The following is a 27,313-nucleotide window of genomic DNA, read 5'->3' as shown; positions in this document are numbered from 1 at the left end:
GCTTAGAGTAGGCTAGGGCTACGCTTTCAAAATGTAGAGCGAGAAAAAAACGATAACCACAGCATTAAAATGATGTCAGAGTTTACACTGTAGCCCCCCTCACAGCCTTCATTATCACACAGAAAAAGCAAGCGTCAAGAAGAGGGAGGTTCCAAGATGTATTTCCGGTCGGCTATTGGCTTCCGTGTCTGCTTGTCACTCATACCTGCTTTTCTATTGGCTATGCTCTTACGGAATTATCAATCCATCTCGGGAAGCTGCTGTGTAATCACAGTGAACTTTCCTACAATAACCTTCCGCTGAAAGGCGTAGTCCTTTAGATCTCTTTTATTTTGAAGAGAACAATATGAACTGTTGACCAACGAACTAACATATGCGGCTGTTACATCAATTTAGGTCGTTATATCTTATATGTTTTATTGTCCTATGAGCAAATAGGTTGTCTTTCTATAGTCGTTTGAAATCGGACACCGCTGGCGTTGGGGCCCTCATTTCATGCGTAGGGATACGTTGTTGCTTCTGACAATGTGGACGGAGGTGGTTAAGATGTCTACTAGAAGAATGAAATCATCTTAATTGTAACAACAAAAAGGAAGACGTGAGATTAATAACTATATATTGTTTGGATTCGGACTGGTTACATTGTACTAATGATGTGGGTAGTGTAACAGAGCAAGGTTCAAGAGGAATAAGGAAGACATCTACAGCGATCCAATGTGTTTCACGCGCTGAGGTTGAAATTCTCTTGAAGTTTTATGTTTTTTCCCCCTGCGATACTCAGCCTTTCTTTTTACTGTTGGATGCCAGACATTTGAAGATTGACGGTAAAAATGTTTCTGTTTCACACTCGCATATAGTCGTTAAAATGCACTAATTCATTGTACCTAATGTAGGCCAATTGTGGGACGTATGACTTCTACAATTATCAAAAGTTTTGGGAATGTGTGGTTGGAGCAGGGGGGTGTAAGTTTTTGTCTGGTTTCTAGTAAGGTGGTGAGTTCAGCCATCAAGTGTGTGATGGTCTCCGCACCAACCGTGTAGTGAGGGAAATTAGTCCTTTGTTCACCATAAATATATTGTAAGGTTATTCTGAATATTACTCATTTTTATGTGTTTGCCAGTCTCAATTTTCCAATAAAGAAGCCTGTTTGATCAGTGGTTATGACGAAAAACGAATTGACTGTAGCCTAAATAATGTTGAGGGGCATTATAAACTTGTGCTTTCATTTGTTCACCCTGCCATTTTAAAGGTTCATAACAAATGTAAAGCAAGTAACAAACCTTTCTATAACCACTAATACACAAAACAACCACCCCTTAATGAAAGTGGTTAAGCGGCTGTTCACAGGCTATACTTTAATTTATTTTATTGCACATTTGGCAGGAAATTCCTCATGCCCCCACCATCTCTCTGAACGAACTCTAATGCAAACTAACCTTGAGTTGTAAATTGTTATTTCAAAAGAAGCAACATATTTATTGCATTATTTCAAGGTCCTTCGCAGTTATTCAGACGCCACATTTTTTTCAGTATCTTTCAGAAGCCCTTTTCATAAAGGTAATTCATTATTTTAAACTTTGTGTAGCTGCATATTCCACTATATAGAGCATTTGGAACCTGAATATCCTCCGGCTGAAAAGCGTCCCTTTTCAGTATAGCTATATAGGACCTAGATGTGGCCTATTATCAGTGGAAACGGATAGCTGACGGTGTAGAAGAGTTTATAATCTGGAATAAATATTTACGTTTCAGTCTTGGAAACTACGCGGAACAATGTGGGGTAAAATGTATTGTAACGAACTATCGTTGGACTGAGCAGATTTGTTTTTCTACATTTGATCATGGTGTTCACACTGCTTGCTTCGTTTTCTGTCGATGTTACATTCTGGTTGGCTACATTGACATTATATTATGTTTCTAAGAAGCAACAGTTGAATTTAATTTATTTAAACTCAAACATAAGCAATTTGTTATGATAAAAACACAACTATCCAAAGCTCACATTCTACTTACTAGTTGTTGATTTTGGCATCAATCTGCTCGAATATTTTGCGAAGTACATTATCCCAATGGATTTTATTTTGCTGTTAGTTCTCAAATATTTGAGGACTATTAGGTCCGTTTTATCGAACGTGTGTGTGTATAAAATATATATATTTTATCATTTTTAAAATGTGTTCCCTTTAGGAATACATTCTATAGGCCTAGTTTTGCACTTGGAGGACTTCTTTCCTTGTCTGTCTCGCATGTGTACAAGGCAACCATAGACTTAATCTGTTGCATCCGAATATTGTTCGTATGGTCAGTAGCAAAATATGCAATTCTGCATTACAAAATGTGTGTATCCACAAAGTCCTTTTAACTATCAAGACATACCCACAACATTTTGGAACAGTAAATGTTTTTGTGGTTTATGTTTGGCAAGGTTTGTGTATCCTTGGCCTACCACCTTATCCGAAAGTCTGGCAAAACAACATTAGGCTTATTTACACTTGGGCCTAGTGTTATATTAGGGCATTAAATTTGTTTTATTCAAGGTTAGGTTATGTAGGCCTAACCTGCCTTCACTTTCAATACAAAGGCCTATTCCTGATGGATCCTTTGCATGGTATATAGCCATTTCTATAGTAAAATTCGATCTCCTTTTGAATCTTTTTTTTTTTTACACAGGTATTCTCAGCCTTCAAAGAATATATTCAAGTTTCAAGATGCTGAAGCATCATTTGCTGAAACTCCAAACACATAAATTCCTTGATCCCACAGTGTGGTCTTGGCTCTAAGGAACTAGGTCCTATGTGTGACAAATACGAAGAAAGTAAGAATAGCTTTCATTTTGAAATTGATGTATTGTTACAAATCTGGTCTTTTACTTTTTACTTCTGAGAAGGTGCGTTTATTTTCTGGTTTAAGCCCCCAAATTGTTGATTACAGCAAATTGCACTAGTAATGGATTACAAAGAATGTGGTAAAAGTACACCACCTGTTGGTGCCCTAGTGCTTCTTTCCAGTTGCACTGGCAGTGTTTTTGTGTGGCATGTACTGCTGCTGCTGAGCATCCAAGGTCTACCCTTTGTGCCTCAGGCGCATGTTGGAATGCAAAACACAGGGTAAATCCAGTATTCATGCTTATTTTTTTTTTCATTTGACAAGGTTCCTCTGCGCTGACATATGGTAATTTGGTAATGACATGTTTGCATACATCCATTAGCTCTGCCTTTCACCCCTATTACCCAGTGCAAACAATGGTCCCAATTATGTCTAATTGTAAACCTAATATACTTTACTTTCATATAGAATTGGATGATTGATGTGTGTGTGATTTGTTGTGGAAGCATCAGAAAGGAAGACATGGTCTCAGAAGTGTGATTACTCTTGCTAAAGGTTGGATAAGGGATACAAAAACTACACAGGCCTATATGTTTCACATAGAATGTCAGATTCTCTCCTTTGCAGCCTGTGTAGTGAGCCTCACTATTAGTAGCTTATTTGGTCATGCCCAAAGGAGTTGATGACATTCTCTGGTTGTTCTTTAGGTTGTAGTTCATATGTTATTATTACCAATTAATGAATGCACTGGCCTAAATTGTAACTCTGTTAAAACAAAATAGTGTTTCCCATTTTTCCGCTCTATTGTTTGAACAACAGTGTCCCATATGCCAAAATAGCCTTGACTCCTCACCCACGTCTGACGACAATTATTACCATGAAAAAGTCAGAGGCGATCAGGCGGCAGTGTTAAGGTTGTAGGGCTTCTGGAAAATCATTTAGTAAGAGGGGAAGGATCTTTAACTATTAGTCTGGGTACTCAACTTCCGTCAACTCTTTACTCATCTGTGTCCATAGATAGTGGTAGGTAAGGGTCAATGAAAAGGCCGAAAAAGCAGTATGTTACTATCTGTATGTTCACTCATTTTCACAAGTGATAGAACTCATGAATTCTTTAGTAATATCAGCCAGTAATATCCAGTGTGAATTTTTTTTTTCTCTCTTTTTTCTCTCAGTCACATTCAATGTGTTTGTACTCTCTAGTCTGGTTCCATTAAGTCAGTCTATCCTATTTGCGAATCTCTCTCGTAGGGTTGTTAGAGACTGAGGGGCATGAACGAGCAGCAGCAGCAGAGAATGGCTGCAGTGGGAACACAAGACAAGGAACTCAACGACCTCCTGGATTTCAGTGCGGTAAGAGAGAGTGGTCTAGGTGTCTGGGGCCAGGTCATAAGGGCTGCTGGGCTGGGCCGGGTGGACGGTAGGGTGGACGAGAGAGATGAATGGGGAGGGACAGGCCCGTTACATTTCCAATATAATGACAGCTAAACTGTTAAACAGTTCTCCTTGTTCCCGATTCATTAACAAGTTATACTTTTTTCCACATCGCTCACACCATGCTTTTTTTTATCCTTTAACTTCTGCATGACAGAAGTAGCTTAATTTCCCCCCAGACGTTGTTTGGGGGGGAAAAATCAGTTTTACCCCATCCCACATCCAAGTAAGGTCACCTGAATACAACACAGGTCCAAGGTGTTTATTCATTGGGTTTTAAATCAGTCTTTGAACACGAGAGAACATAATCTGCAGTAAGGTTGATTTATGGTTTGGGCTGACCTGAATGCTGAAGATTTATTTAGACTAGATGCATTTGATTCCTATGTTTGCAGTTATGTTTATATTTTGCTCCCGAGTTTGGTTTATCTTATTTTGTGCACAACCTTGCAATAGTTTGATTGCTGATAAGTTCCAGGACTTTTAAAGGGATGCTCCATACTCTTGAGTGGTTCTGGCACTCTCAAAGTATACACAGCTGAAAAACCTCACATCATATTCAACTCAATACATGCTGTGTGAAATGGGGTAGCCCTGACATTTATGTCTCTTGAATAGCAGGTCTTTATAAATGGTCAGATTAATGGGATTTTGGGTATGATTTTTATCCACTTGCTGGCATCAGCCTGTTTTTTTTTTTTTTCATTCATTTTTACCATATGATTTCTGTCTTGGGCTTTTGAGTTGACATTCATGTCAGTGTTTCTCTCTGAAAAATGTAATATCCTGAGGAAATTCATTGTTATGGAAAATTACCTTATACGGGGGACATCCATGGATTCAAGACCAGGAATTGTAATTGAGTAAACGCTTGTCATCAGACTTGATGTCCTACATTAATTGATATCTCTCTACTAACCACAGCTTACTAATGTGATCTGCCCATGTATTTGATTTCCTCTCCATTATTTTAGCCTTATGATGTGTAACATTGGGAAATTCCATTGGTTCTGTTCCCTCTGTCAGTTAATGGGCCACTAGTGTGTGGAGCATCAACTATCATGCCCTCAATCAAGACCTTGGTTTGCTATGCATATCATTTGTGTAGCCACCACTCAAATCATAAATGCGTCCATGGTTCTACAAGTAGTAGCTATGTATGGAATCTAAACCCACTAGAGACAAAGGTGTGTGTGTGTGTGTGGTGTGTGTGCCGTGCCGTGCCGTGCTATGCCAGGATTGGCTGAAAATGCTGCAGTATGGCTGTCGCTGGCCCAGATGCCAAAGAGGCAGAAACATACAGTGGCTCATGAGATGGCATGTTAAACAAGCCCCTGTAACCAGGCATTAGGATACATCACTCCTATCAGTGTCCAGCCCACATTTCATATCACAGATTATCTAGTTTTACTGTATGTTCAATTAAGGTGTATTTATGAATTTATTTCCCACCTCTTCTAGATGTTTGCACCACCTGTGGCTAATGGGAAGAACAGACCGACGACACTCGCTAGCAGTCAGTTTGGTGGATCAGGTAAGATTCTATTCAGAATGCAAGATACTGTCATGAGCCTTGAATATCCTGCAGGGCCATACTTAAACTGTATTGTATGAAGCTTTAGTTTTTTTGATAAGGTCAGTAAGTAATGGAGAATGGTTATGTAGCGGCAAAATATTTTTGTTGGAAGTACTAGGGCAGTGGTTAGTGCTTTGGTTCTATTGCACTATGCCTTCACCCTTTCACTTGGTTATATAATTAAAGATGCTGTATATGGGGCGGCAGATAGCCTAGTGGTTAGAGCGTTGGACTAGTAACCGAAAGGTTGCAAGGTCATCTCGGGGATTTGATAAGGTAAAAATCTGTCATTCTGCGCCTGAACAAGGCAGTTCTTAAACTGACTTGCCTAGTTAAATAAAGGTAAAATAAAAAAACATCCTCTGTGTGTGGACAGTATTTCATCACCTTTAGTGCTGGTAGTAAGTTGGCCAGATCTAGTTACTTTGATCCGAGATCTCCTCTGGAAACTTGAGAGCCTGCTCTGTCCCTCCATGTGTTCACATTTCCCCTCTTTGATCTAACCAAGATTATTCATCTGTGCTGAAGCTTCAGGACACTGTTGGTGCCTTTGAGCACTGTGTTGTTGGATGACACTTCTTAAGAGAAAAGCTTTCTGGAGTTCAGCAGAATGTCTTCATTTATGGTTGTTGAATGAGACCCATGTTTTTTTTGGTGGGGTGATGAACAAATGAACAATCTTGGTAACCCTTTTAATTGATAGCAATATCTCAATTTAGCAAATGAGATCTATATATTTTATTTTCATTGCATCTTTTTCTTGCACCAATATACAAAAACTCGATTTTATTTTCCCACCATGGAACACCTGAAACCCTTGTGTAAGCTAGTAGCTTTTGCTGAATGTTATTAGGAAGTCATGTTCCTTCCCACTGTCACCCTGCCAACCTGCAGTGTGAAATGGAGTCACACTACGCGGCCCCAAGAGTGAAAACCCCGCCACAGAGGAACAAAGACGGAAAAGGGCTTATGGACTTGAAACAACTCCCCCACCCCGAAGTGTAAAACACTCCTCCCCCAACTCCGCACAGGACTTTTCCCCCCACTGGTTCACAGGAAATGGCTTGAGCCTGAGACAATGCCCCTCACCCACAGCTCTGGGGCACTTAACTGGCCCAGCATGGAGCGCTGGCTAGAGTAGGAGCCCTCTGAATGGGGATCAGTGGCAGGACTCTGTGTTTGTTTCTATTACAGCAGGCAATTACTTAGCAGTGAGGAGTTAATTCCTGCCCCCGTCCTAAGTGTGCCCCTTGGTCATTGACACCATTCGAATGTGATACTTCATGCTGTCACATTTAACTTTCAGAGAACTCCAGGTATCTCGTAATAGCATTTGAGTGCCACAGCACAAACCTCCATAGATGCCAACCTCTAGAGAATCTATATGAGATTGAGACAAGCATATATCAATCCATGGAGCAAAATGAGGGTGTCCATAAACTACAATTCAGGCTTGTGTGTAAGCTACAAAGTATTGCACTTTGATGTTTTTATCAGTAATGGAAATAAAAGTGCTGAAAACATGTTGGATCACTATTTAAAAAGATGAAGAACAAGTTGTAGGATGAAAAATGAGTTTTGTTGCAGTTACAGCCGACTAGCGCTAGTTAATGCTACCTAGTCCAAAAAGTCTCTATTTTTACAAATTGGAGTCAAAGTATCGCTATAATATCATCCAAAATAATATTGCGATATGTTACTGTCGATTTTTCCATCCCTCAATCCCCTTGTTATAAAATCAGATATACAGTGCCTTCAGAAAGTATTCATACACCTTGACTTATTCCATATTTGTTACAGCCTGAATTTCTCACCCATTTACACACAATACCCCACATTTATTGAAAATAAAATACAGAAATATCTCATTTACCAGTCAAGTTTGGACACACATACCCATTCAAGGGTTTTTCTTTTTACTATTTTCTACATTGTAGAACAATAGTGAAGACATAAGCTATGAAATGTCACATATGGAATCATGTAGTAACAAAAAAAAGTGTTAAACAAATTAAAATATATTTCATATTCTTCAAATAATCCACCCTTTGCCTTGATGACAGCGTTGCGAACTCTTGGCATTCTCTCAACCAGCTTCACCTGGAATGCTTTTCCTTCACTCTGCGGTCCAACTTATCCTAAACCATCTCGATTGTGTTGAGGTCGGGTGAATGTTGAGGCCAGGTCATCTGAAGCATCACTCTCCTTCTTGGTCAAATAGCCCCTATGCAGCCCTGAGGTGTGTTGAGTCATTGTCCTGTTGAAAACAAATGATAGTCCCACTAAGCGCAAACCAGATGGGATGGCGTATCGCTGCAGAATGCTGTGGTATCCATGCTTGTTAAGTGTGCCTTGATTTCTAAATAAATCAGTGTCACCAGTAAAGCACCCCCACACCATCATACCACCTCTTCCATGAAACCATACATGCGGAGATCATCTGTTCACCTTCTCTGTGTCTCAAAGACATAGCGGTTGGAACCAAGAATCTCAATTTTGGACTCATTAGACCAAAGGACAGATTTCCACCGGTCCATTGCTCGTGTTTCTTGGCCCAAGCAAGTCTCTTCTTATTGGTGTCCTTTAGTAGTGGTTTCTTTGCACCAATTTGACCATGAAGGCCTGATTCACGCAGTGTCCTCTGATCATGTTGAGATCTGTCTGTTATTTGAACTCTGAAGAATTTATTTGGGCTGCATTTTCTGAGGCTGGTAACTCTAATGAACTCATCCTCTGCAGCAGAGGTAACTCTGGGTCTTCCTTTCCTATGGCGGTCCTCATGAGAGCCAGTTTCATCATAGCGCTTGATGGTTTTTGCGACTGCACTTGAAAAAAAACTTTCAAAGTTCTTAATTTTCCACATTGACTGACATTCATGTCTTAAAGGTTAAAGTAATGATGGACTGTTGTTTCTCTCTGCTTATTTGAGCTGTTCTTGCCATTATATGGACTTGGTTTTTTCCCAAATAGGGCTATCGTCTTTATACCACCCCTACCTTGTCACAACACAACTGATTGGCTCAAAAGCATTAAGAAGGAAAGAAATTCCACGAATTAACTTTTAACAAGGCACACCTGTTAATTGAAATGCGTTTCTTGGTGACTACTTCATGAAGCTGGTTGAGAGAATGCCAAGAGTGTGCAAAGCTGTCAAGGCAAAGGCTGGCTACTTTGAAGAATCTCAAATATATTTTGATTTGTTTAACACTTGTTTGTTTACTACATTATTCCCTATGTGTTGTTTCATAGTTTTGATGTCTTCACTATTATTCTACAATGTAGTAAAAATAAACAAAAACCCTTGAATGAGAGTAGGTGTGTCCAAACTTTGGCTGATACTGTATATATTCCCACCCCTGAGTCAATACTTTGTAGAAGCACCATGGGCAGCGATTACAGCTGTGAGTCTTTCTGGGTAAGTCTAAGTGCTTTCCGTGCCTGGATTGTGTAACATTTGCCCATTCTTTAAAAAAAAATTCAAGCTCTGTCAAATTGTTTGTTGATCATTGCTAGACATCATTTTCAGATTTTTGCCATAGATTTTCAAGTAGATTGAAGTCCAAACTGTAACTCGGCAACTCGGGAACATTCACTGTCTTGGTAAGCAACTCCTGTGTAGATTTGGCCTTGTGTTTTAGGTTATTGTCCTACTGAAAGGTGAATTAATCTCCCATAATCTGGTGGAAAGCAGACTGATCCAGGTTTTGCCTGTGCTTAGTGACTCCCCAGTCCTTAACAATTACAAGCATACCCATAACATGATGCAGCCACCACTATGCTTGAAAATATAGAGAGTTGTACTCAGTGATATGTTTTGGGCAAATCCAACACAACTCTTTTTATTCAGGACATAAAGTTAATTTCTTTTTTTGCAGGATTTCTTTGTGCCTTGTAAACAGGATGCATGTTTTGGAATATTTTTATTTGGTACAGGCTCCTTTTCCGTCTGTCAGTTAGGAGACATTGTAGTTACTGTATAATACTAACCTATCACAGCCATTAAACTCTGGAACATGTTTTAAAGTCACCTTTGGCCTCATGGTGAAATCCCTGAGCGTTTTCCTTCCTCTCTGGCAACTGAGTAAGGAAGGATGCCTCTGTCTTTGCGGTGACTGGGTGCGTTGATACACCATTCAAAATGTAATTAATAACTTCACCATGTTCCGTGGGATATTCATGGTCATTGTTTTTTAACCAATATACCAATATGTGCCCTTTGCGAGGCATTGAAAAACCTTGCTGGTATTTGTTGTTGAATCTGTTTGAAATTCACTGCTTGACTGAGGGAACTGTGTGGGTTAGAGATGTCATTAAAAAAATCATGTTAAACACTATTGCACACGAGTGAGTCCATGCAACTTATTATGCGACTTGAGCACATTTTTACTCCTGAACATATTTAAGCTTGCCATAACAAAGGGCTGGAATACTTACTGACTCAAGACATTTGTAAAAACAAAATTCTAAAAACATTATTCCACTTTGACATTATGGGATATTGTGTATAGGCCAGTGTCAAAACATTTAAATGTAATGCATTTTTAAATTCAGGTTCTAACACAACAAAATGTGAAAGTCAAGGGGTGGGATACTTTCTGAAGGCACTATACAATCAGAGGGGAGTAGCCTCAATACAGGGATAAAATGACATACTTTAGCAGTTTTACATCAGTTTTTCTCCTGAGAGTTGACTTCTATTGAAGAAGGCAATGTTTGTGATTCATGTTAACATTTTCCCCATGATATTTCCCCACCTCTTCCACTTTGTCCTGAAACGACAACTTGATTTGATTTATTAGGATATGTAGAGGCGGGCCTACACACAATACCTTAATGTCAAAGTGGAATGTTTTTAGAAATGTTTACAAATGTAATAAAAAAATGTGACCTGAAGTGTCTTGAGGTATTCAACCCCTTTTTTATGGCAAGCCTAAATAAGTTCAGGAGTGAAAATTTGCTTAACAAGTCTCATAAGTTGCATGGAGTCACTTGTGTGCACTGTTTTTTTTAACCTCTCTTGGGTACGTGAGACGTTAGCGTCCCACCTCTTCAACAGCCAGTGAAACTGCTGGGCGCCAAATTCAAATACAGAAATACTCATGATAAAAATTCAGAAAACAAAACATTTTACATAGGTTTAAAGATGAACTTCTTGTGAATCCAACCACGGTGTCAGATTTAAAATATGCTTTACGGCGCAAACATACCTTACGATTATTTGAGAACATAGCCCACTAGACAAATCATTACAAACAGTAACCAGCCAAGTAGAACAGTTACACAAGTCAGAAATAGAGATAAAATGAATCCCTTACCTTTGATCTTCATATGGTTGCACTCAGCAGACATCCATTTACTCAATAAATGTTCCTTTTGTTCGATAAAGTCTCTTTATATCCAAAAACCTCAGTTTTTGTTTGCGCGTTTTCTTCAGTAATCCACAGGCTCAAACGCAGACAAAAAATCCAAATTGTATCCATAAAGTTCATAGAAACATGTCAAACGATGTTTATATTCAATCCTCAGGTTGTTTTTAGCCTAAATAATCGATAATATTTCAACCGGACAATAACGTCGTCAATTTAAAAGGTTAACAAGAAACGCACTGTCTCGGTCTCGCGCATGAAAAAGCTCTGACACTTTAGGGTCCACTCATTCAGACTGCTCTTACTTCCTAATTTTTCAGAATACAAGCCTGAAACAATTTCTAAAGACTGTTGACATCTAGTGGAAGGCATAGAAACTACAATTTGAGTCCTAAGTCAATGGATACTGTAATGCATTGAAGAGAGAACTACAAAACCAAAAAAAATAAAAACTTCCTGAATGGATTTTTCTCAGGTTTTCGCCTGCCAAATCAGTTCTGTTATACTCAGACACTATTTTAACCGTTTTGTAAACTTTAGAGTGTTTTCTATCCAACTACCAGTTTTATATGCATAATTTAATTAATTTGAGCATGCATTTCATCCAAAATTCCAAATGCTGCCCCCTACCCTAGAGAAGTTAAACATATTTTTTCTTCCGTCCTCCATTATGATAGGATCACAGGGCCATAACAAAGAGCAGCCTGTTATGTTCTTTATTGTTCTCCTGGTAACTTGCGTCAACTTCCTGTTTGCCTGGGCCAACTGTATCCCGTGACATCACGGCTTCAGTGTGCCACTAGTAGTAGATGACCCAGTGCGGGAAAGGAAGAAGCAGAGCTATTCACCAACACAAAAGTACTCAGAGCTCCCTTCGCAATTAGTACCCCTCTATCAGGCATCCCCTCACTCACCTTTGCAGCTGCTGGCCCCCGTTACCCAGCCAAAGGACAGCCCCCCCCCAACCACAACAAACAACCCCCGTTCACACGCACAGACAAATGCTCGTGCACTCACTCCCACACAAATATTTTTTCAGATGATTGTCATGGGTTGTTTGTCACCTTATGATCTGAACAGCCAACTTCTATCTAATATGCCCTATACTGCTGGCACTAGAAAATGGCTGCTCTACTAGGTCTATATCTTGTTAAGACATACGCAAGAAACGATCTAGGCTGCCTTTTGGAGGCATATTAGATTTTGCCATGTGAGAAGGTTTTGTGCCTCAAAATATGATTATTTCTTCAGTGGCTGGCTGCTCCTGTACAGTGTTAGTATTGTCCTCATGGCCTTCACTAGATTCTCATTACTGAATGAGGTTATAAAGTTGAGGCGCAACGTTTCAACAGGTAGAAAGTGAGAATAAAATGCAATCACACTTATAACAGCATTACACAAACAATTAAATTAATATGTTCTTCAAAAGAATGAAGAGTGAACTTGGAACAATGAAGTCTGTCCTCTCTTGTCTCACACCCCTGTCTTTCTCTCCTCCCTGTGCCTTTTACTCCCTCTGTTCCTCTAGTCGTTCACCCATGTCCCTCTCTCCTCCACTTGTCTTGTCTGTTTCTCCTCCCCTCTTCCTGTCCCCCTCTCCTCCTTTCCTTCAGTCCTTTACCCCTGTCCTCCCCTCCTCTATTGTGGCAGTAGGCTCAGTGTTTGGCTCCCACTTCTTAACATGGCTGGCTGTGTCATTGCCATCTCAGCAGCTCCCCACCTTATTTAATTGCCTTTGAGTTAATTACTCCACAAAGTGTGAACAATGTTGTCAGAGTTGTCCTCAGTAAAGCGATTCTATCTCAGACACTACCCACTCGCCAAATGGAGGCCTTTTTAAGTGGCGTAGGTCTAGGTGGGCACCAAATACTATTATTGAGTGGCTGCTGGACCAAAGCCATTGTAGACACTGGATAATGGAAAAGCTTGTTTTATAGACCTGGGGTTCCTCTTATTTGATCGTGTCTCAGTGTTGAGTGAACTAACTCTGCCAGCAAGGCTGTTTTAGATGAAGTGGTGCCCATGCAAAGCCTGTCTTACATATTTCGTTGTCCATCAGTTCTGTGTGCTGTTGTGACTATATGTAGCTGTGTTAGCAGTGTGGCCTTTCAGCCCACTGACAGTGACTGAGTAAGGCTGATCTTTGGAGGTCCTGCTCCCCTGCTTCTCCATGCCAGTGGCATCAGCTCCATAGATCATGGCTGTCATAGCGTGTGTAGGTGCTTGCACCACTCTGTTAGCCTCATCAGTCATTTTCACTCTTTAGTCGCTCATCTCACCCAGACCCTCCCTCCCTCCCCTCACACTCTCCCTCTCACGCACACATTTTTTTAATTAGGCAAAAATGAAAGGAGAAATATGAATATTCATAAGGAAACCACATTAATATGCACACTTATGCAAATTAGTATGCAATTAAGCCCTGTGTCTCCAGAGAGGCTTGGTAGCATTAACGGATAAGACTATGGGAGAAGGGGGTATTTGGAGTTTCTGCTCCGCCAATCTTTAGAATCCTTGTTTTTCCTATGCCACAGCCGCCACTTGTGAAATAATTTAACATTTTCATATATGCTTTGTGTACTGAATATGTATGTTATTGGTTGTTTTGTGGATTAGCGTATGATGGCATCTGCAAAACTGCTGTGGAACGAATTTCAATGAGAAGCTGGACAATGACACATTCTGTTTATAGTTTGGTTTCTCAGCCAATCAGTGAAATGACCCCTCTATTAGACTGGTGATGGCGATTTTCACTTTGATGTTTTCACATGGATATGTATGGAATGGTCCCTCCTTAAAGGGATAGTTCACCCAAATGTACAAATACATTGATTTCCTTACCCTACCTTAAATAGTCTCTGCCTAGATCTTTGGGGTAGAATTTTCCACAAACAATGTAAACAGTCTATGGACAAGGTATGACAGCAATCCATGCTTTGGTTTAGTTTCCCTGGCACTGTTTTCACATGCTAACATTTTAGCATTTGTGGCACAAATCCCTTTCAAGTCATGGGACCAATATTAACATTTTTTGTGCATCATGTTCAAAACCTCTAAGTGACTTTGAGCTTCACAATCAATTTTGAATACTTTCGGATGATTTGGAAATGAGGTGCAAAAAATGCTAATATCGGTCCCCTGACCTGAATGGGATTTGTACCACAAATGCAAAAACGTTTGTATGTAGAAACTGTGCCAGGGAAACTTAACCAAAGCATGGATTTCCATCATACCTTGTCTCTAGACTGCTTACAAGTTGAAGAAACCAATGTCATGTTGTAATTTTGGTGAACAATCCCTTTAATGCAACAATGGCAGATTCTCTTAAAGATGACCTGTTGTCCCAGTGGCTTTGCCTTTAAACCAGTTAACTCTTGTGAATGACATACATTGGCTCAGGGCCCTGCACTGCTGACAAGTTCACCTGAGTGATGGGTGCTAGCTTGTATTATGGCTACACGCCTACAAATAGGTTTGAGCTATAGGACCCTACCCCTAACTTCACTGTTGGTCGATGGTATTGCCCGGCGGCCACTCTATCCCACCGCTGACACCATATAAACACTTGCGCTAGTACTAGGAAGGAGGAACATGCCCACAGTCATTGTAACTTGCTGGTCTTAGTATAATTTGTCCGGATCTAGTAGTTTATGATGTAAGTTGTCTCTTCCATGGTCCACCCAACCTAATGTGAGTTTTTAAAGCTGTCTGTCTATACCAGTCAGTGAGTAACCCTGCCGTTTCTCTCATCCAGCTCTGGATGAGCGCAGTAGCTCTGGATCCTGGGGCCCTGGAGAACAGAACAGCCCCTCCTTCAACCAGGGACGGGTAAGCATTACCAGGGACTCCTCACAGGCTCTCAAACTCTCTCACTCACACACGATAACAGCGGAGTGTGTTGGCAAACTTTAGATTCAGACTGGTAGTTTTTACTTTGTACCTAATGTCTTGGAACAGTGTCAGGCGTTGGCAGGCTCTGTGCTAAACTTTACATCTGTGGAAGCCCAATGGTAATTGCTGCTTCACAGCCACGGTAACTGTCTTGGCTCGTTTCGGTGTAAATATAAGGAACGGGATATAAGGGGTGAAGATTGGCTGCAGCAAACTGTGATTACTGATTACCACAACTTGATGATTAAGACATTTCTAGAGCCTGGATTCTGCACATTTCCTGAGCTCGCATGACAGTTTACAGACTGGGATGAACCAGTGCACTGGCCATGGCATGGAAGGACTTCAGTGAACTCTGCTGACTTGGACTCCAGTCCTCATCATGTGTTTTCCCACAGGGCTACGGAGATGGCTCCCACTACAATGAGCATGAGGGCCTGTCATCTCCCTTCCTCAGTTCAGGAATCGGAGGTAGGCTACGCTCAGAGTCTTCTGGCTTGTCTCTTTGTGTCTATCACTGTTGTAATGCAGTGGTTCCCAACCTTTTTCAGTTACTGTACCACCAACTGAATTTTGCTCTGCCTGGATACCCCTGAAGTTACCCCCTCGTGTATTTTTACCAGTAGGGCTGTGGTCTCAAGTCTTTTCAAGTACCCCCAGGGGTCCTAATACCCCTGGTTGGGAACCACTGTTGTAATGGGGATAGGTTGTAAATAAGTAGCGGAGGTTACTGTTGGTGTGTACGTATTTTGTTATGACCATGAAATTGTTATCTGAGTGACAAAGTGCCAGAAACTGTGTGTGGTGTGTGTAATGTGTATTTAGTGGGTGCTGGGGATGTTAAGAGCACTGAAGCAGAAACGCTCCCTTGGGGTTTGTCTGGCCAGCACCTGAGAGCTCTATCACTACTTCTGTATTTTAAATGGCTACTAATAATTTTTAACTTTGTCATTTTGAAAAATTACTCTGAATACCCAATGTGTAACTTCCATTCCATAAGGAACCCGCTAATTGTACATTTCGTCTTGCAGGTAAAAATGAGAGGGTACCATACTCTTCGTTTGGAGGCCAGGTAAGAGTACTTCTGACCCCTTTGCTTAGACCCTGTTATGATCATAGTTTAGGTTGCCCACATCACCAATTCTAACTTGATTTGAGCAAAATTCATAGTCAGGTTTCAGTATAAAGAAGACCCCGTTTTCTCACTTCTCCTTTCATCCGAAACACATTGAATTAGAGCGTTCTGGATTTCCCAGAACTGTGCATTCATGTGTGTTTTTCTATGCATTCCTGCATGTGTTGTTTGTTAACCCCTTGCTCTTTGTGTTGTTCTGCCAGCCTGGCTTCCTACCCAGTGACATCTCCATGCCCAGTCCAGATGCCATGTCTCCCTCTGGGCTAAAGTCTGCCTCTCAGTTCTACCCCGGATCGTACCCCAACAACCCCAGGAGGAGGCCTCCCGATGGCCAGCTAGGTAAGAGAGATGGATTCGGAAAAAGCTTTAGTTCTTTGTAGAAGTGTTTTTCAGGCTCTTGCCTTTTTATGTCAGATTATAGAACAAGAAGTTGTCTCAGCCAAATATATGTGTAGCTTTAACCTTTTTAACTGGGTGAAAAATGCTAACAATACACAATAATACCGTCAATATGGTCAAATAATATTTTATTTTCAAACAAGACACTAACGGCTCTAATTTAATAAACCTAACACAATGGTAAATCTTAGTGCTGGCGGTAGCGCTATAGGTCTGGGTTGTGCCAGAAATATTTTGTTCTATTATGACAGCAGGAATTATGAGCGCATTAACTGGCGGTGCCGCGAAAGAACTGGGTTTTGATGAATAAATTAATTGTAGGTGTGACAAGGGCTTGGCCACTCACTGGCCAATCAATGCGTTTCATGGCTTAATACTGCATGCCATTGTCTCAAGTTCTGTAGGTCATTGATGGTCTTTGTGTTGTCGTTCAATTCGGCTGGGGGCACGGAATATTCTCGTCCTAGTCCCTTGTGGATTGATGCTACAGTTTATTAAATAGCATAGGCTACAGAAACTAGGAATTACTGTAAAAAAACCATTCAGTGTTTGGAGTGTTGACAGAACATTGTTGTAGTTGACTTCAACGAGTATAGGCCTACATATCTTTATGCATCGCTCTTCTTTCTTCTCAAACAAAAAATACTAGGCTTCTGTAAATTGTATGTAAATTTTATTGTGTGAGGCACGTTCTCAATAAGCAAGATACATCCTTGGCCTACCGTTGATATGGCGTTATAGGACTGAATAATTTGAATATGTTTGGAAATGGGCTTCTTTGGAAACTAGACAAGAAGTGCTCTTTGGAAATGAGGATGGATACAACCTGAAAGACCTACATGCAGTGCATAGTCCAATGTGAATAATGCAAAAGCATCACGAGTAGACCATTTAGTAACCTTTTATGGATAGGCTACTTGGCTAATGCATGGCCAGGAAAAACACCTGACGCATTGCTGGTGAAACACCCTACTAGAATTACAGCTAAGGATTTCCTACTTTGTGCTTGTTTTGTTATCAAATGGAATAGAAAACAAGCAATTGTTACAGGAAAATAACTTGAATGTTTCTAAATACAATGGTCACCGGCATCATCTCATCTCTCATTCCATTATGGACATGTAGCCTACATGGAGTGTTTGTTTTTTACACACATCCAAAATAATAACAGGCGCTGGCTAAAATAATGTACATAGATAAAAAGGGGATGTCCGCTCACTGTTTTGCTGCTCCAAAACGTGATCTTTTAATAAAGCTTTGGTGATTGAAATTTATTTCAAAGTGGTGTCACGAGCTTAACCCTTAATCGATAGTCTTGACTACTTGGCGAATGCATTGGGACAGACAAAAAAAAACTGCCTTAGTCAAATGAAACAAAGTGGGAAAATATAGTTTTTTTTATGTTTCTCAATACGAGGTTTACGGGAACAAAAAAATATTTTCCTTGTACCATGTGCATATGGCACTGTGTGGCACGCCTGGACAGGCTGTGCTTCCGCTGTCAAAATCCATGCCATAACCAGCAGCTTTACCACTAAGGCCAGGTTTTGGTTGGTCTTAAATATTCCCACCAGCGCTGTCTGAAATTGCACTTTGGCGCACATTTTAAGAACACGCCTCAGATATTGCCACCCCTCCCACCTCGGCGCAAGCGAGCTCATGTAAGACAGTTCAATTACCAATCCTGGCGCAAGGGCTGGAAAATAGCAGAGCGCCGGCTTTAGCAGGTCAAAATCTTCAACGAGCGTGCGTTTGACAATTGTGCTGTCTTAACACCAGCCGAAAATAGAGCCCTAACAGTCAACCTTTATGAAGCGTGCTATCTGATTTACCTTCTGTCTCCCTGTAGACACCCAACCGAAGAAGATCCGGAAACCCCCTGGCCTGCCTTCCTCGGTGAGTGTTCATTCTGCTCCCCTTCACAGACAGTCTCCCCACACTAACACTTACCACTGTCTGTCTGCTCCAGAAGCTCTCTGACAGACAGACAGGTGGGGCCAAATGGCCTCTGCTCACTCAGACAAACAACTGGCAGCCCAGGCGAGTGAGAGAGCCTCCAAACAAACATTTAGTTTCTACAACACTGGGCTCAGACTACTGACAAAGTACCAAATTAATAACTTTAGTCTATATTGTGCTCTACTGACAAATGCTACAGATGCTGAGCAAGCCTCCAAATAACCAACAGTAGTAAATAACACTGGAGAGTTGTTTTTGTTGGAACTAAGGCTTGAGATTGCATGCCGTGTGGTATTTGCTTACCATGCCCTGTAAGATGGTCCAGTGTGTTCAGGGTGCCTGATGCCTTTTTAACTAATAGTGGAAGGCCCCCTGCCAGGGATCATTAAAATGATATATTGCCATTACACAAACATTTTCTGTAACCCAAACCATGGGCACATTCACTCTCCTGCACTCTCATATATGCATATGTGACACCGCAGCGAAGACAGTCATAGTGAAACCTCTGTGGCCAGGGTTCGTGACTGCACCACATAGGCAATATTAAACACCGTCTGGGTTTGAGGCCCTTCTCTCAGCCGCTCCCACAGTTTGAGCGATGGCCATGTGGTTTTAGTGTAAATTAATGTAAAACCTCTGGCTGCCCCCCTCCTCAACCCGTCCGCTTACGCTTCGCCACACGATGGTCTGGGAGGCCTCCCCCTATGAGTGACCCAGTTGTGAGGCGTGCTGCTCGCAAGGCCTCTTAGCCCGTGTCTGAGCCCAGATTAATGACTGCTGATGATCCTGTGTCCCTCGCCCCGCTCTCTCCCTCTCCCCGCTCTCTCTCTCTCCCTCTCCCCGCTCTCTCTCTCTCCCTCTCCCCGCTCTCTCTCTCTCCCTCTCCCCGCTCTCTCTCTCTCCCTCTCCCCGCTCTCTCTCTCTCCCTCTCCCCGCTCTCTCTCTCTCCCTCTCCCCGCTCTCTCTCTCTCCCTCTCCCCGCTCTCTCTCTCTCCCCGCTCTCTCTCTCTCCCCGCTCTCTCTCTCTCCCCGCTCTCTCTCTCTCTCTCTCTCTCTCTCTCCCCGCTCTCTCTCTCTCTCTCTCTCTCTCTCTCCCCGCTCTCTATCTCCCTCTCCCCGCTCTCTCTCTCTCTCTCCCTCTCCCCGCTCTCTCTCTCTCTCTCCCTCTCCCCGCTCTCTCTCTCTCTCTCTCTCCCTCTCCCCGCTCTCTCTCTCCCCGCTCTCTCTCTCCCTCTCCCCGCTCTCTCTCTCCCCGCTCTCTCTCTCCCTCTCCCCGCTCTCTCCCCCACCTGCTCCCCCTCTCCCTTTGCACCCTCAGCTCTGTGTGGTAACCTAGTTCTAGCTCTCCAACCCAACTGCCAGACCCCTCAACTAAACTTCTAATACCTGTACATCAGGGCCTGGCCCTAACCCCTAACCTCCATGTCACACACAACACAGGCCATTCCTCAGGCATATTGTTACCCCTTAATATGGCGCCATCTACACTACATGAAAAGTATGTGGACACCTGCTTGTCGAACAGTTCATTCCAAAATCATAGGCATTAATATGGAGTTGGTCCCCCCCTTTGCTGCTATAACAGCCTCCACTCTTCTGGGAAGGCTTTCTACTAGATGCTGGAACATTTCTGCAGGGACTTGCTTCCATTCAGCCACAAGCATTAGTGAGGTCGGGCACTGATGTTGGGCGATTAGGCCAATTCTCAAAGGTGTGAATTATATGGACCTCACTTTGTGCACTGGGGCCTAACCCAAACTTTTGCCACAAAGTAGGAAGCACAGAATCGTAAGATGTTGTCATGCTGTAGCGTTAAGAATACCCTTCACTGGAACTAAGGGCCCCGAACCATGAAAAACAGCCACAGACCATTATTCCTCCTCCACCGGACTTTACAGTTCGCACTATGCATTGGGGCAGGTAGCGTTCTCCTGGCATCCGCCTGACCCAGATTCGTCTGTCGGACTGCCAGATGGTGAAGCGTGATTCATCACTCCAGAGAAGGCCTTTCCACTGCTCCAGAGTGCAATGGTGGCGAGCTTTACACCACTCCAGTCGACGCTTGGCATTGCGGTCTTAGGCTTGTGTGCGACTGCTCGGCCATGGAAATCCATTTCATGAAGCTCCGGGACGAACAGTTATTGTGCTGACGTTGCTTCCAGAGGAAGTTAGGAACTCGGTAGTGAGTGTTGCAACCGAGGACAGAAGATTTTTACGCACTAAGTGCTTCAGCACTCGGCGGTCCCGTTCTGTGAGCTTGTGGCCTACCACTTCGCGGCTGAGCCGTTGTTGCTCCTAGACGTTTCCACTTTACAATAACAACACTTACAGTTGACCGGGGCAGCTCTAGCAGGGCAGAAATTTGACAAACTGAGAAGTGGCATCCTATGACGGTGCCACGTTGAAAGTCACTGAGCTCTTCAGTAAGGCCATTTTACTGCCAATGTTTATCTATTGAGATTGCATGGCAGTGCTCGATTTTTATACACCTGTCAGCAACGGGTGTGGCTACAATAACAGAATCCACTAATTTCAAGGGTTGTCCACATACTTTCTTTAATACGTGCATACAGTACCAGTCAAGAGTTTGGACACACCTACTCATTCAAGGTTTTTCTTTATTTTTACTGTTTTCTACATCGTAGAATAATAGGGAAGATATCTAAACTATTAAATAAATCAGAGACAGTGTCACCAGCAAAGCGCCATTACACCACCACCTTCACGGTGGGAACCACACTTGCGGAGATCATCCGTTCACCTACTCTGTCTCACAAAGACAAGGTGGTTGGAACCAAGAATCTCAAATCTGGACTCATCAGACATGAGGACAGATTTCCACCGGTCTAATGTCCATTGCTTGTGTTTCTTGGCCCAAGAAAGTCTCTTCTTATTATTGGTGTCCTTTAGTAGTGGTTTAGTGGTTTCTTTGCAGCAATTCGACCATGAAGGCCTGATTCACGTAGTCTCCTCTGAACAGTTGATGTTGAGATGTGTCTGTTACTTGAACTCTGAAGCATTTATTTGGGCTGCAATATCTGAGACTGGTAACTAATGAACTTATCCTCTGCAGCAGAGGCAACTCTGGGTCTTCCTTTCCTGTAGCGGTCCGGATTGACTGACCTTCATGTCTTAAAGTAATGATGAACTATTGTTTCTCTTTGTGGCAAGTAGCTTAGTGGTTAGAGTGTTGGGCCAGTAACCGAAAGGTTGGTAGATCGAATCCCCGAGCTGACAAGGTAAAAGTCTGTCATTCTGCACCTGAACAAGGCAGTTAACCCACTGTTCCTAGGCTGTCATTGTCAATAAGAATTTATTCTTAACTGACTTGCCTAGTTAAATAAAGGTTAAATAAATAAATAAAGCTGTTCTTGCCATAATATGGATTTTGTCTTTTACCAAATAGGGCTATACCACCCCTACCTTGTCACAACACAACTGAATGGCTCCAACGCATTAGGAAGGAAAGAAATTCCACAAATTAACTTTTAACAAGGCACACCTGTTAATTGAAATGCATTCCAGGTGACTACCTCATGAAGCTGGTTGAGAGAATGCCAAGAGTGTCCAAAGCTGTCGCCATGGCAAATGGTGGCTACTTTGAAGAATCTCAAATGTAAAACATATTTTGATTTGAGAATTTATTTTATTACTACATGATTCCCTATGTGTTATTTCATTGTTTTGATGTCTTCTCTGTTATTCTACAATGTAGAATAGTAAAAATAAAGAATAATGCTAGAATGAGAAGGTGTGTCCAAACTTTTGACTGTTACCATGTGTATATGTAGTTTTCTAGACCAGCGTTTTCCAAAGTCTGTCCTTGGGACCCCAAGGGGTGCACGTTTTGGTTTAGTTGATTATTTGAATCAGCTATGGCGTGCTAGGGCAAAAACCAAAACTTGCACCCCACTTGCACCCCGAGGACCGAGTTTGGGAAACCGTAATTTAACCTTTTATTTAACTAGGCAAGTCGGTTAAGAACAAATTCTTATTTTACAATGACAGCCTACCCCGGCCAAACCCTTCCCGAACCCGGACAAAGCTGGGCCAATTTTGTGCCGCGCTATGGGACTCCCGATCACTGTGATACAGCCAGGGATCGAACCATGGTCTGTAGTGATGCCTCTAGCACTGAGATGCAGTGCCTTAGACCGCTGCGCCACACAGTGGTAATAATACAGACCTACAGTGGTTGTATTATTAATGTAGAGGATATTTTCTCTAAGTTGATATTGTTTTCTACTAGGCCCATTCTATTGTCATATTACATCACTTGTTTTGCAAATGCTCACACACAGTCAGAACCTGAATTACATTAAACCCCCATTAGTGAGGATTTTCCACAGAAATCCGAATTCTTTCTTCCTAAGAACACAATTATCCACCCGCAATCATTGTTTCATTCCCCCACACATCTATCTAGTGCAGAAGATTCGCTCAACATTGTTTCCCCTGAAAGACAAGCCTATTGTTAAATGAAGCCATCTCCGCCTTGTTCTCTCGAATTAACCGTGATGGTAGTAAAGCCCCTATTCACACAGACTGACTCCCCTGGCCATATCATGCTTTGTTTAAGTCATTTAGATTACCTTATTCTGTCCCCCACCCCAGCCTTATCTCTCTGCCTATTTCATAAATCATCAGCGCCTTAATTTCCCCCCCACACTCCCCACTTTGCCCCCGCCCCCTCCATTGCAACCCCGCTCTCTCTCGCTGACTGGCACCCAGCCCCCGCCTCTCTCAGCCCTCTCCCTCTCCTCGGCTCTCCTCAGCCCAGCTGCCTGTGGAGTTGGACCAGGTCCAGGAACAGGCAGATGGCTCTGTAATTAGAAGTGCATCTCTCCATTCCCTTTCCACTTCTCTCTGTTAAATCAAATTACAGAAAAAAAATCTGTTTTCTGGTTTAGCATTCTTTGCAGCATAGCCTCTCTCTCTTCCCTCTTTCACCCCGTACATGCCAGAAAGCGTGAGTAATGGGTTATAGTGTCAGGAAGCTGGGATCTTTGTGTCCATTTGAATTTTAGGGGAGTGATTCGACGTTTCCGACACATGCAGGGGAAAAAAGGTTTGGAATGGCTTGCCATTTTCAATGTAGCATGCATTGTGGTTCGGAATAACTTGGAATGGACCCTTGAAGGGCCATTTAACCAAATGGCTATTAGAGTATTGGGTCACGGACCCATATCACCCCTAATTCAATAAATACAAATTCAGTACATGCGTATTATCTATGCCCCTTCAGTTCAAACTCACGGTCTTGGTACTATAGAAATCAGAGAAATGATTAAATGTGATTCCCTTGCTTATTTGAGGTCATGGGCTGGACAATGTTGTGTGTTTGTGCACATCTCAGTGTGTGAGCTGCTGGTGAAAGGATAGCTTGAGGGGAGGTTCTGCAGGCACTAACCCTGCTATGTCACTGGGCTCCTGGGAGAGAGGAAGTGCTGGCTGTGCTGTGGGATTGTAACCGTCGCTGTGCCCGGCATGGCCACTGTGCCGCTCTCGCACACGGCATAGGCAAGGGAGGCATGCCAGCCTCACCCTCGCCACCTCCTGGCTGCTTAGTGCTACAACCGTTAGCTAAACGTTAATACCATTGATTAGTGGCAGTTGTGCATTTGTTATCTTGGCAATAGTGATACCTGGCAATTGTAGATGTAAGGCGCAGACACCTTTTATTTTAGGGGAGGCTGACTGTAGGTATATATCATGACACAAGTGTGTTTTGTTGAAATGACAACTAATGTGAAATTTGTTTCACCTATTAGGTGTATGCCTCTTCCTCCGGGGATGAGTATGCCCGTGACAACGGAGGATATCCTGGCACCAAACCTGGCTCTGTCTACCCAGGCTCTTTTTACATGCAAGGTAACTATGTCAACCACTTAAGCACTGGAGTGATGACACAGTCTAACCTCTTTGCTATGTTAACTTAATGATTTAAGGTATATGAAAATGTGTTATGTTCAAATGCACTGGAGTCAGTCATGTTTGAGTGAGTAAGTCCATTGCCTAACCCTGTTGTTGTTGACAGAGGGACTCCACCCCTCCTCTGACCCTTGGGCCTCCTCAGGACCTTTGGGTCAGTCTGGCTACTCTGCCATGCTGGGGAACTCTCCCCACATCGGCCAGCCCGGATCCTTCTCTGCCATCAACCCACAGGACAGGATGGTGAGGACAACCCCACGCTATGTAATATTTCATATAATTTACAATCAAGTAACTGTTGTATTGAGTTCTGTGTTCTTTTTTAATGCTATTTCTACTCTCTGACGAATCCAACTTCCATACAAGTTGCTCTAACCCAAGCTGTTTTGTCTTCCCTCTAGAAGCGTCAACCCCTGCCTCTGTCCCCACAGAACTACCCTCTCCACGGCAGTGAGGTGAACGGCAGTCTCCCACCCGGCTTCCACTCTGGCTCTGGGAGCTACAACCACACATCCTCCATCAACGGCGCAGACAGCATCATGGGTACAATAAAGGCTCACATGACAACCGTGCATTTTGTTAACCAAGTACCTTGTCCTTCTCCTGTTAAAAATGTTGTGTTGCCCCTCGGTTTAACAATGTCTTTAAAGCGGTCTCACTAGCTTATTGGAGACCTTTTATATAGTAGTTGCTGCCTTTTTAAATAATGGGTGAGGTCAATAAGCTGTCGTTTCTCCACAGCCAATAGAGGCACTACTGCAGGGAGCTCAGGGGATGAGATTGGGAAGGCTCTTGCTTCAGTGAGTAATCCTCTCAAAAAAAATCCTACAGACCTTTTGATTGAACTGCATTGTGTTCTGCTGTTCACTGTCTAAAGACACTTTGTCCTGTGTGGGTTAGATCTACCCCTCGGACCACAACAGTAACAACTTCTCCTCCACACCCTCCACCCCAGTGGGCTCGCCCCAGGGAATTGCAGGTATACATACTGGATTATACCTGCTGCATCTAATAGCTTGTATTAGTAAAGGGCTTGACTGGATCTCTGGAGCCCTGAAAATGGTTCTGGAGCTCCATCTACTGTTGGAAATCAGAGCTGTCATTTTGTTGGACAGGATTTTCTGTGTAAATATGGCATCTCTTCTATTCTCTCTCTGCAGGAGCTGCATCTCAATGGCCAAGACCTTCAGGGCAGTCTGCCCTGTCACCCAACTACGAAGGGCAACTGCATGCCCTGGTACGCCCTCTTCACTCCAAATAATTACAAAATCTATTATTTGATGTGATCGTATAGTAGTCAACATAGTGACTGAGATTTGCCCTTTACATCTGTCTCCTTGCAGCAGAACAAAATGGAGGACCGCCTGGAGGAGGCCATCCACGTGCTGCGTAGCCACGCTGTCCAAGGCCCGCCCGGCCTGGGAGGAGGAGCCCACTCTGACATGCACAGCCTGCTGAGCGCTGTGTCCTCTGTACACAACGGTGGCCTGGGAGGTCTCTCTCAGGCCTTCTCCAATGCTGGCCTTGCCCTCAGCAACAGACACCCTACCATGGTGAACACACCTTCTGACTCCAAGACTTAGCCCCCTGTTGTCTTACATTACTGAGATTATGATAATTTTTATTGAACTTTCCAAGCAACAGATTTAATAAAGCTTTTGTCATCGCGTTGCATGTTGTTGTGTTTGTCTCATGTTTTGTTACCGTTCTCCAGGGAGGGAACCACCAGGAGGAGCCCACAGGCCTTCCTCCCAGCAGTACCCTGCTGCACGGTCACCACGCCTCCGGACCCCCTCAGTCCACTGGACAACCAGAGGGCTTCACCAGTGAGTCACACACTCTGATTCACTGCTCATCCCCCACATGACCTGTGACCTTTACTCCTGTTCCCTGATTTAATGTATTAAACATGGCAAGCCGATAAGATAATGGGGCTACTTAATTGTTCTCTAAATCGGACATACTGAAGGTGCGTTTCTGTGCTGCAACACAGGTCTGCCAGGAAGTGTGGCCCGCTCCACACACTCGTCCAGCGGCTCGGACATCAAGAGGGAGGACAAGGAGGACGACGAGAACTCCTCCATCGCTGACAAGTCTGAGGACGAGAAGAAAGAAACCAAACGCATCAGAGCAAGGTAGGTGATCACCAACCTTCTCTCACCCCGACTATTGACACTGTCAACTGTCATAGAGAATGCATTCCTGTGTGTTACCATTTGTTGATGAACATACTGTAGACTATTTTATCCCACATAGGTGGAAATGTTGTTCAATTTTGTTAGCGAAAGAAATACGAGGAGGAGCGCATGACATTAGCCTCGATGTAGATGCACAATTTCAACTGCTAGTTAGCTGTGTTAGTTGAGTTGGTCACTAATTGAATTGGTAGCTAGTTGTGTAATGCCCTCCCGTCATGTTCCATTGTTTTCAGAAAGGAGGCGTTGACCCTCCAGATCCTCTCTGGCCTCTCAGGCCTGTCAGACCCGGGAGATGAGTAAGTCTCCATCCATAGGCCATAGTGCTTTGTGCGCTGAAAGCACACAATTGGGGAGCCAATACTGTATATCAAAGTCTACCGTTCTGCAAAGCCTAGCACTTACATTTTCATTTGGTTTGATGGTAATAGACATAAGTTGGAAAACAAAGCAACATTGAATAGCATAATGGTAAAAAATAACAACATTTCCAAACCATGTGGGATAAATCATTATTGTTTAGTATTTTTACCAAATAGTCTTATAATGCGTTTCACTGCAATTGGTAACTTATTTTCCTAGTCTTGAGTAAATTAA

The 27,313-nt window shown here is 42.8% G+C and overlaps 1 protein-coding gene across 2 annotated transcripts in view; it reads left to right on the top strand.

Moving 5' to 3' along the window:
- The first annotated feature begins 490 nt into the window (after nt 1-490).
- The window catches only part of LOC120052437 (transcription factor E2-alpha-like), a 29,159-nt gene continuing 2,336 nt past the window's right edge, over nt 491-27,313 (top strand). Inside the window, exons 1-18 of one of the 2 annotated variants that reach the window (XM_038999342.1) lie at nt 491-824; nt 4,079-4,180; nt 5,723-5,795; nt 14,958-15,031; nt 15,493-15,565; nt 16,126-16,166; nt 16,433-16,568; nt 18,478-18,524; nt 24,362-24,461; nt 24,628-24,764; nt 24,923-25,064; nt 25,263-25,321; nt 25,422-25,500; nt 25,682-25,758; nt 25,865-26,074; nt 26,236-26,347; nt 26,515-26,656; nt 26,953-27,015. In XM_038999342.1, the coding sequence (XP_038855270.1) occupies nt 4,100-4,180; nt 5,723-5,795; nt 14,958-15,031; nt 15,493-15,565; nt 16,126-16,166; nt 16,433-16,568; nt 18,478-18,524; nt 24,362-24,461; nt 24,628-24,764; nt 24,923-25,064; nt 25,263-25,321; nt 25,422-25,500; nt 25,682-25,758; nt 25,865-26,074; nt 26,236-26,347; nt 26,515-26,656; nt 26,953-27,015 (1,646 nt within the window). In that variant the 5' untranslated portion in view covers nt 491-824; nt 4,079-4,099. The remainder of the gene's footprint in view (nt 825-4,078; nt 4,181-5,722; nt 5,796-14,957; nt 15,032-15,492; nt 15,566-16,125; nt 16,167-16,432; nt 16,569-18,477; nt 18,525-24,361; nt 24,462-24,627; nt 24,765-24,922; nt 25,065-25,262; nt 25,322-25,421; nt 25,501-25,681; nt 25,759-25,864; nt 26,075-26,235; nt 26,348-26,514; nt 26,657-26,952; nt 27,016-27,313) is intronic. The other variant, XM_038999343.1, reaches the window with a different exon arrangement.

Source organism: Salvelinus namaycush, chromosome 8, assembly GCF_016432855.1.
Source record: "Salvelinus namaycush isolate Seneca chromosome 8, SaNama_1.0, whole genome shotgun sequence".
Classification (NCBI taxonomy): domain Eukaryota; kingdom Metazoa; phylum Chordata; class Actinopteri; order Salmoniformes; family Salmonidae; genus Salvelinus; species Salvelinus namaycush.
The sequence above is the reverse complement of the archived record's forward strand: the minus strand, read 5'-3'. Positions and strand labels throughout refer to the sequence as shown.